This window comes from Enhydra lutris, unplaced genomic scaffold, assembly GCF_002288905.1.
Source record: "Enhydra lutris kenyoni isolate GAN:26980312 unplaced genomic scaffold, ASM228890v2 scaffoldscaffold42, whole genome shotgun sequence".
Taxonomy (NCBI): domain Eukaryota; kingdom Metazoa; phylum Chordata; class Mammalia; order Carnivora; family Mustelidae; genus Enhydra; species Enhydra lutris.
The window spans coordinates 7154059-7164610 of NW_019154126.1; the positions used below are offsets into that span (position 1 = coordinate 7154059).

The window sequence follows — 10552 nt, forward strand, 5'->3', positions numbered from 1 at the left end:
TCATGATCTCAGGGTCCTGGGATCGAGCCCTGCATCGGGCTCTCTGCTCGGCAGGGAGCCTGCTTCCCCTTCTCTCTCTCTGACTGCCTCTCTGCCTGCTTGTGATCGCTCTCAAATAAATAAATAAAATCTTTAAAAATATATATATTTAAAATAAAAAGAAATTTCTCCAACCTCCTGTCTCACTTCCTAAAGATATGAATAGCTACAACCTTACTGATTTTGTTCACTCTCGTCTCAGCAGGTCACCCTCAGTCTGCTGATCTCTTTACCTGTGTCCTGGATGCTACCCCCTTCTGCCTCTCAACTTGTTCTCTTCCTTTCTTTCTCTCCTAGATCTTCAACCTCAGATTGCCAGGCCCTCCCCCAATCCTAGGACAAACAAGCAAAATCTGTAGGTTTTGAACCTACACCACTCTTTCTTCTTTCTTCTTCCCCTCACAGTCATGCTAACTAATTAATTGTCTTTATGTATCACATCTATATGAGCATGACATAATCAGAGCTCTGATGCTCACTGGCTATAGGACTTTGGTCAAGTTTCTAAACTACTCTGTGCTTCCTTTTCTCTATCTGAAAAATGAGAGGGAAATAATAGAACCTGCTGGTTGTTGTAAGGATCCTATGAGATCTTCTAAATAAAGCACTGAGAACAGTTCCTGATGTGTGGAAATTACTGTATACATGTTAAGTATTATCATTAACTTGGAAAAATCAGTCTTGAAGACAGCATGAAATGGTTGAAAAGAAGATGAGACTAGAGAAAATAGAGCTGTTGCAGCAGCCCAGGAAAGGAACAGAAGAGCAGAGATGATGGAGACTCCAGAGTTTCCAAACTCAAGAGACAAGTGATGTGGTAGAGAAAAGTATATTCTTTGGGGTCAGCAAACTTGTGATCAGATTCTGCGTCCATCATTCACTAGTTGTGTTGCTCAGTTAAATTAACCATTCTTGCCTTGATTTCCTCATCTGTAAAATAGGGATAATAATGTTCCATGATAGACTTGCTATAAATTTCTGAATGAGATAATTTGTGTAAAAAACCCAGCATATCATTTTGTGTACAGTAAATATTGCAGGGTTAAGGCCTTCCTTCCCCTCCTTAAGTGAAAAGCCTAAACAGTTGATACAAATAGAGGGACTAAGTCCTTTTTTGAAATACTGTTGTTTTGAGCACATTTTATGTCTTTCCTTGTCAACATACTCCAGCTGGCAAATTCTTAGCGTCAGAGTCAGAAGACAATAGTCAAGAATCAGCTCTGGTCCTTAGTGGCTAGCTAACTTCTGAGCCTGTTTTCTCATGTAGTAAAAGGTGGGCGGTAACACCTACCCATCTTACCTCATGGGGCTATTGTGAAGGATCTGAAAATGACTAATGAATGGAACGAGGGATCTGAACGTGCTTTGTGACTTTAACTTGGTTTGTAAGTGGACAAATTTGTCTTAGAATGCTTTCTCTTTCTGACGTCAGTTTCAATTTTTTGAAAGGGTCCTTGTTTTCTTACCACCTTTACTCTCGTTTGTGTTCTGACTGTCTCCTGTATGGCCCAAACTAACCACATGATGTTTCCACCCAACAAAGTTGGATGGTAGCCAAGAGGCAAGAGGACATTAGTGTTCTCATTTTGACATCAGTTTGACTCCCTCTCAGCTATGGAAATATGTGATTTCAGAAGCTGCTTTCCTTTTGTTCCACTCCTCTTGTGGCCTCTGTGACTTCTTAGTTCTCCCTTAGCTGCTTGCCTACCAGTCCCAGAAGCCAGATCTGAGTGTTGAAGGATACCTATGGTCTCTAGCTCCCTTTTGAGAGCAAGGGTTTTTGTCTTTAACTGAGGTTGAGCACATAGGGCCCTGTAAAGTTCACATTTAACCATCATTGGTCCTTTACAGGGCCATATGTACTGACCCTGAGAAATTAAGTTCAGCGTCCTCACAAGGTGCTGAATTCTCATTAGCAAGACAAGTGTCATCTAACCATTAACCACAATATCCTACATATGCAGAACTCCATGTTTCAATTTCAGAAAAGTCAGATGAAGTTTGGAACAATAGCAGGAAAAATAGACAAATATAAGAACAATGGAGGCAAAAAAAAAAAAAAACGATGACAAGAACTTGGTTTTGCTTAGTAACTTTAGATAAAGTGTGTCTTAAATCTGGTATCTAAAAGAAGTCGTATGTAAAGGAAGAAATGAAGAGACTAGAAATAAAGAAAAATAGAAATATCATAAGGAAAATTTCATGAAAATTAAAATGACAAAGGGAGTGGCAGTGGGGAATTGTTTCTTGAAGAATTCTAGATTGGTATTAACCAAACACTCATTCAGCAAGAAAACACATCACTTCTCTTTAATAGAAAGAATACTCCCTTGGGAGTCAGGACTCCTAAGCACTAAATGGGTTGTGCCATTAACTAGTTGTGGGACTCTGGAAAGATCACTTAACCTGTCAGGACTTCAATTTTCTTACCTATAAAACACAGAGGTTGGATGCTGCATGAGACTGAGCCAGGGATCATGTTCACTGTATTTGTTTTACACTCATTGGCTAGTGAGGTCTTATTGTTGGCATCTTTTCCAACTCTGCCTCCCATGACATAGCATTCGTAGTTTGAAATCAACTGTAGCAGGAATCTTACACCATGGAAATCACTAAATGCCACAAATCAGTGCTTTTTGTCCTCTTCTCTGAGAATCGATTGTTAAGTTTACTAACACACCATTGCTAATGAGCTAAGCCATTCCATTTCAAGCTAAAGTTCTCAGCTGAGGTCTAACCTCTGTGTCTGAACATCTCTCACTATATCACTACTATGACTATATCCCCACTGAGATCTAAACATTAGTGCTGAATGCAACTCTTCCTGCTAACAGATAGTAGGGCAAGAGAAGCAGAATTCCATGTACCACCCCCTCACCCCCACTCCCCGCTTAAGCTTGGGCTCCTGGCCCCTCGAGGTATGATGTGGGTACTCCCAGCATTGATGATGCGGGATGCACTATGGGAGGTAAGAGAAAGTGTTCTGAGTTATAAATAAACAAACAAACAAACAAACCACAGAAAGTAGGGAGACCTTTCTGTGGGTTTTCTTCATGGGTTAGGACCCAGGGCAGCTGGTGCAAGGGGTATGGGAATTCAAATACCCTTTGTTCTACTGCTTTATTATGAAGCAGTAACTAACCTCTGTCCATGTGCTGTGTGAACCAAGAAAAGGTAAAATCAGAATTATAGCCTTTCAAGTTAGAGAAAAAAAATTTGGAAGGGGCTCTGTTACCCATTTTTTTTTTCAAATTCTCTGAGTAAACACATCTTTAGCACCTCCCTGCTTCCCCCATATTTGTGCCTAAGAAGAGGAAGACATTCATCAGAGCAAGGCATCCTGCTGTCTCAAGGAGGGAAACTTTCCTAAGCAAATTGAGAAACATTTCTTGCCCCAAAACGTTGAGTCAGTTTAAAGAAAATTAGTACCTATGCTGCCCAATATGGTGGCTATCAGCCCTGAGGGTCTATTGTACGCTTGAAATGAGGCCAGTCTGATTTGAAATGTGCCCTAAGTACAAAATATATACTGGATTTTGAAAATTTAATGTTTAAAAAAATCAATATAAAAATATCCGCATATATTTTATCCTGATAAAAATGATCAGGTGATATTAGTGATCTTCACTGAAAATATTTTGGATATATTGGGTTAAATAAAATATATTCATAAGAATCAATGTCACCTGTTTCTTTTTACTTTTTTAGCATGGCTACATAATTTAACCAATGATGTTTCTATTGGACTGCCTGGGTTAGAATCCAGGTCGCTTACAGAGCCCTCGAATTGTTCATTGACATTCTGTTTAAAGACCTTCAGTGACAGCGAACTCACTCCTAAGCAGACTATCCTATCTAAGACAGCACAACTCTTAGATTTTCACTGGTCTTAGTTTTAACCTTTGGGGCCCTGAAGCATACATTAATTCCCTGCAGCAAGACAGACTAGCAAGACAAACACTGTGTTAATGTCTAACCCCAGCCTGTGGTCTCCTCCCACTTGGGTTAAGCATCTCCTCCTCCAGCACCCCTTACTCACTGAGAGATATGCTTTGTAGCCAGCAATAAGGTAAAATATCTTTTCAGGCTCCAGGAACCTCAGCACGGTTCCTTGGAAAATCTCTCCTCTAAATGCTTAATATACTGCTTTTATTGGATAATTTGTTACTGCTGTGGGAACAAGAAGTCACTACTTTTAATAGCTAGCACTTGGGAAGCCTTCCTATGGGCCAGACTATGTTCTAAACATTTTCCATGTTGTAACTCATTGAATCCTTGCAAAAACTTGGTGCAGGTAACATCATACCACCCATTTTATAAACAGGGAATCTAAAACACAGATTATTAAGTAGCTCCCTGGCAAGGGCAGGGGTCTTTCACTTGGGCTTTTGTACTCACTACTACTTTTTTTTCCTTTTTTTTTTTTTTTTTTTTTTTTTTTAGTAGGCTCTACACCAGCATGGAGCCCAGCATGAGGTTTGAACTCACCATCTAAGATTAAGACCTGAGCTGAGGTTAAGAGCCGGATACTTAACTGACTGAGTCACCCAACTGCCCCCATATAATTACCACTACTTAATGCTCATTATGATTTAATGTTTTCTGTGATCAGCACCCTCTCTGGAAGTCTCCTGGTGGTGGGCATTTCTGTCTTACTGGTGTGCCCCAGTCCCGCCCGCACCATTACATGGAGAGTGTGGAGTGCCCTTAGAACAGAATGCACACAGATGACCTGTGCTCATTTGGGAGAAAAGAGGAGAGATCAGGAACCAAAGTTCAAAGTTGAGATCCCTTTGATCTCATTTCAAAAGGGAAAGAAAATTCTAATGGGTACTCTCATTCTGAAGTTAAACAGTCTGAGTCTAAAGGACTAGAAAAGAAAAGGGAGACTCGACAATGTCTTTAAGAATTGAAAAGCTATGATTCTGTTCCTCGTGAGTAATCACCAGTCTCCAGGAAAAAAAAAAGGGGGGGAAGAAAACAAGTGTAAATCAGTTTGAACAACTTAGAATACTGATGAACTTTGTAGCTCGAAAAATCTATGGATGATTAAAACGTTTGTTCACAGAAAGAGACGCGTTGTGAAAACCTCATGGAATCTGTCCTTGGAGGATGATCTATGACCCCGTCCTTAGACCCACCATGAAGAAAGAGAGCAGTGCCGCCCTCCTTTTGGCCAAAAATATTCAGAAGATATTTCTTGGTGCTTAGACAGGAATATTGTGAATTGAAAACCAGAACAAACTACAGAGGAAATGCCTCTAAGAACAGAACAGGGAAGGAACCATGGGACGTGAAAGAAGTCAGGAGGAAACAGGGGTTCTTTGGGGCTGGGGGTGAGGTAGCACCTCTGGCCTGAGAAGCAGCCTCCCTACTCCACGTTCCTGGCTTCCAAGAGGAGGAAAACCGTTTCCCCCGCAGACCTGGAAGTGCAGGGGACTTTTGCTTTCCTCCTCACCACGGTATTAAAAGGAATCCATTAACCTTGACCCAAAAGGGAAGGTGTGCCATCTCCCCCAGGCCCCAAGTCAGAAAGCTTCCACTTCAGTCAACTTACCCAATAGCTGTACAGCGACCGGAATGAGAGGGAAGAAAACCAGGAGCAGGGACAGCCTCATGTCCCACAGTTTATCCTTCACTTGCACTAATGGAGAGGAGGGGGTTGGAAGAAACCAAAACAATGCAGGCACCCAATCACCCCTTCCCCTACTCTGGTCTCGAGCTGCCCTGCTGAAAAGAGGTGTGGAGGAAGCTCTCACTTTTAAAGGGCTTCTGAAATTAGGGAAAACCTCCAATAAGGAGATATCCTGTCACATGATGGTAGTTGGAAAAACAGGAATTCAAAGTTACAACTTTGCTTTGTAAGCTAACTTCTGAGAAGAGCAGACACAGAGGAAGGGAAGAAAGGGACACATGTGGGAGAGGGGTGAGGAAGGGAGGGTGGCGAAAGGGTGATGGTGAGAAACGCGGAGCCAGGCTGGCCTGCAGAGAAGGGGAGAAGTGAAACAGCTGTGTGACTCAGGGCTGACTCAGAAGGGCTGTGTGAAAAGCAAACAGGAGGCCATTACCTGGCCTGGAAAGTTGGGCTTCCCTCGGTGAAGCAGCTGAGCCAACGGTCCCTCAGCAGACAACCTCACTGTAGAGTGACAGAAATGGCAGCACTAAAAAGGACAGTTTTGTGCTGGAAACGTTTTCTCAAGGGCTGAAATGGATTCCCCTCATTTTGTATACTCAGTGCTTGGAGTGTCGTGTCTTTTTTTCTTAGCTTCAGAAGACACCGTTCTCACAGAGCTTTGTTCCTTCAGTCAGAAGAAAAGTGAGAGGCTAAACCTAAGAGGGAATCTCCTCCAGGCTAGGAAGCAGATAGTTCTAGAAGGCTTTCTCTAGAAAGTTCTCCAGAAAAACAGAGAAAACAGGGATAAAAGATTTGTAATAAAGCCTCCAAGCCCAGCCTCAACCATACTCATCCTCTTCAACTTCAGAAAGGTCCTCTTAAAGGAGAAAATCTGCTTACTTAGTCACAAGGATGTATATTCATTACATGATGGATGGAATTCTTTCTTTAAAAACAAAAATGGGAGCAAATGGCTCCGTTGGTTAAGCGTCCGACTCTAGATCTCAGCTCAGGTCTTGATCTCAGGGTTGTGAGTTCCAGCCCTGCACTGGGCTCCATGCTGGGTGTGGAGCCTACTTAAAAAATAATGATAATTTTAACAATAAATAAAAATAAAAACAAAATGTTCATTAAATACAACATTAACCCCTAAACATCTACTGTTATTTTTCAGAAGTAAAACATGGATTAAGAGTATCTTGAGGCAGATATCAGTAATTAGATAGCCAACCCACACCTGGAACATGGTAAAAATTAGCAATTCAAAATGAAGCTGCTAGAAACATTGCATTTTTTAAAAAAAAATTTTTTAAAGATGTTATTTATTTGAGAGAGAGAGCTAGATAGAGAGCATGAGCAGAGGAGAGCAGAGGGGCTGAGAGGAAAGGGAGAAGCAGGCTCTCCAGCTGAGCAGGGAGCCTGATGTAGGGCATGATCTCAGGACCCTAATATCATGACCTGAGCCAAAGGCAGACACTTAACTGATTGAGCTATCCAGGCACCCCTTTTTGTAAAATTTTACCTGAGTAGTTTATCATGAAGTAGCCCCCAAATTGACTATTTTTGAGAATGTTATAAAAGTTAGAAACTGCTTCCTAGGAAGAAATATGATATAGTCTCCTCACTGATTTTTTAAAACATTCTAACTTTAAGATTATTCAGACAGGATGCCAAAGGTGATAAAAATGTAGGGCACAGGACAAAAGTTTGTTGTTTTTGTTTTTTCATTAAGCTAAGACTTGACTGACAGAAAAAGTTGGTTATGAAACAGAACAGATAAAACAACATGTTTGTTTCTGAAACACTGTTTCACTGATTTATCACATACACAAAAAAGATATTTTAAATGAGTCATTCATGGCTTTTAGATATAAATAATTTACATAAATACAAAAAATTTGGCCCAATTTAGATGTATATCAATTTCAGAAGCAAAGAAAATATAATTATATTCTCTCTACACTCACCCTCAAAGTTTTTTGAATTACACAAATGTGTCACATGGCCAGCCAAAATCAATGGTGAATCTGTGACTCCGAAACAAAAGGGATCCAATTGTCCCACAAAGAATTTACCTCAAGGCCTTGAGCTTATTTTTTTTTAAAGATTTTATTTATTTATTTGACAGACAGAGATCACAAGCAGGCAGAGGCAGACAGAGAGGAGGAAGCAGGCTCCCCGCTGAGGAGAGAGCCCAACTCGGAGCTCGATCCCAGGACGCTGGGATCATGACCAGAGCCGAAGACAGAGGCTTTAACCCACTGAGCCACCCAGGTGCCCCAGGCCTTGAACTTATTGAAACAAAAATATATCAGTCTAGAAGAGGTAGACAGGCAAAAAAGAAATGCAACATTTGGGAGAGTGACATCACAGAGGATGATGGACTGGGAAGCTCTAGGAATCCATCATCTCATCTCAGCAACTATTGAACTGGCAGCAACTGTCTGAAGTGACTTCTGGAACTCTGGGCTGTAGTAGAAACTTTGAAACACCCAGTGGAGAACTGGCAAATTTCAATGAATTTCAACATTTCCCTAATGGTAGTGGCTACCATCCTCTATCCCCAATCTTTGTGGCTGGCAGTGTTAGGGTGGCAGACTGATTTTCCAGTGTAGCTTGCTAGAGTCAGAGTGGACAATAAAGACTTTGTTCTTCAAAATATCAGAGTTGTGGGTTCTGAAGACTGACCACTGCTTTTAATTGCTTTCAACACTTGTATTCAACATAGTACTAGAAGTTCTAGCTTGAGCAATTGGGCAAGGAAAAAAAAACAATTAAAAGTATCAAACTAAAAGGAAGTAAAAGTGTCTCTCAAGAAGTAAAATTACTGGGGCACCTGGGTGGCTCAGTGGGTTAAAGCCTCTGCCTTCGGCTCGGGTCATGATCCCAGGGTCCTGGGATCGAGGCCCACATGGAGCTCTCTGCTCAGCAGGGAGCCTGCTTCCTCCTCTCTCTCTGCCTGCTTCTCTGCTTACTTGTGATCTCCATCTGTCAAATAAATAAAAAATCTTAAAAAAAAAAGAAGTAAAATTATTGGTAGGGCGCCTGGGTGGCTCAGTGGGTTAAAGCCTCTGCCTTTGGCTCAGGTCATGATCCCAGGGTCCTGGGATCGAGCCCTGCATCGGGCTCTCTGCTCCACGGAGACCCCACTTCCTCCTCTGTCTCTGCCTGCCTGTCTGCCTACTTGCAATCTATCTGTCAAATAAATAAGTAAAATCTTAAAAAAAAAAAAAAAAGAAGTAAAATTATTGGGGTGCCCGGGTGGCTCAGTGAGTTAAGCCTCTGCCTTTGGCTCCCATCATGGTCTCAGGGTCCTAGGATTGAGCCCTGCACCAGGATCTCTGCTCAGGAGGGAACCTGCTTTACCTCTCTCTCTCTCTCTCTCTCTCTGCCTGCCTCTCTGCCAACTTGTGATCTCTGTCAAATAAATAAATAAAATCTTTAAAAAAAAAAAGAAGTCAAATTATCTCTTTTCACAGATGGCATGATTTTATATGTGGAAAACCCTAAAGCTTCCACCAAAAAAATTGTTAGAGCTAATAAACAAATGAAACACAATTGAAAGATACAAAATCAAAACACAGAAATCAGTTGCATTTCTACATACTATCAATGAAAAATCTAAAAAGGAAGTTAAGAAAAAAATTCCACTTACAATAGCATCAAAAAGAATAAAATACTTAGGAGTAAGTTTAACCAAGGAAGCAAAAGACTTATACAATGAAAGCTATAAAACAGAAATTAAAAAAGACCTAAATAAATGGGAAGATATCCCATGTTCATACAATGGAAGACTTAATATTATTAAGATGACAGGATTACCCAAAGCTTTCTACAGAGTCAGTGCAATTTCTATAATAATCCCAATGACATTTTTTGTAGAAATAAAACAAAATCACAAAAATCACATGAAATCTCAAGGGATAGACGAACAATTTTGAAAAAGAATACAGTTGGAGAACTCAATTCATACTTCCTGATTTCAAAATTTACCACAAAGCTATAGTAATCAAAATAGTGTGGTGATAGGGGCGCCTGGGTGGCTCAGTGGGTTGAGGCCTCTGCCTTCGGCTCAGGTCATGATCTCAGGGTCCTGGGATCGAGCCCCGCATCGGGTTCTCTGCTCTGCAGGGAGCCTGCTTCCCTTCCTCTCTCTCTGCATGCCTCTCTGCCTACTTGTGATCTCTGTCTGTCAAATGAATGAATAAAATCTTAAAAAAAAAGAAAGTGCTGATCAAAATAGTGTGGTGCTGTCATAGGGGAAACATAAAGACCAATAGAACAGAATAGAAAGTCCAGAAATCAATTCTCACACATGTGGCCAATTGATTTTTCACAAGGGTGCCAAGACCATTCAGTGGAGAAAGATAGTCTTTTCAATAAATGGTGTCGGGAAAACTGTATCTCCACATACAAAAGAATGAAATTGGGCCTTTACCTTATACCATATACAAAAATTAACTCAAAATGGATCAAAACCCTAAAGTCAAGAGCTAAAACTATAAAACTTTTAGAAGAAAACATCAGGGAAAATCTTCATGCCATTGGATTCAGCAATGAGTTTTGGGGAGTGGAGGTGGATAACACCAAAAGCACAGACAATGAAAGAAAAAAAATAGATAAATTGGGCTTCAAATTTTTTTTTAAATTGTACATCAAAGGATGCAATCGAAAGAGTGAAAAGACAATCTAGAGAATGGGAGACACTATTTGCAAATCATATATCGATAAGGGATTAATAACCATAATATATAAAGAAGTAGAAGTCAATAGCAACAACAACACAATCAATTTTAAAAATGACAATGAGCTTGAGCAGACATTTCTCCAAAGAAGACACACAAATATCCAATAAGCACATGAAAAGATGTTCAACATCACTAGTCATTAGGGAAGCAC

General features: G+C 40.6%; 1 protein-coding gene across 2 annotated transcripts in view; it reads right to left on the reverse strand.

The window, feature by feature from the left end:
• Positions 1-5951, reverse strand: part of LOC111155528 (mannose receptor C-type 1) — a 101218-nt gene extending 95267 nt beyond the window's left edge. The window contains exons 1-2 of one of the 2 annotated variants that reach the window (XM_022515698.1): positions 799-916; positions 602-604 (exon numbers count right to left, since the gene is read on the reverse strand). In XM_022515698.1, the coding sequence (XP_022371406.1) occupies positions 602-604; positions 799-916 (121 nt within the window). Of the gene's footprint in view, positions 1-601; positions 605-798; positions 917-5596 lie in introns of those variants that run through there. The other variant, XM_022515699.1, reaches the window with a different exon arrangement.
• Positions 5952-10552: the final 4601 nt, after the last annotated feature.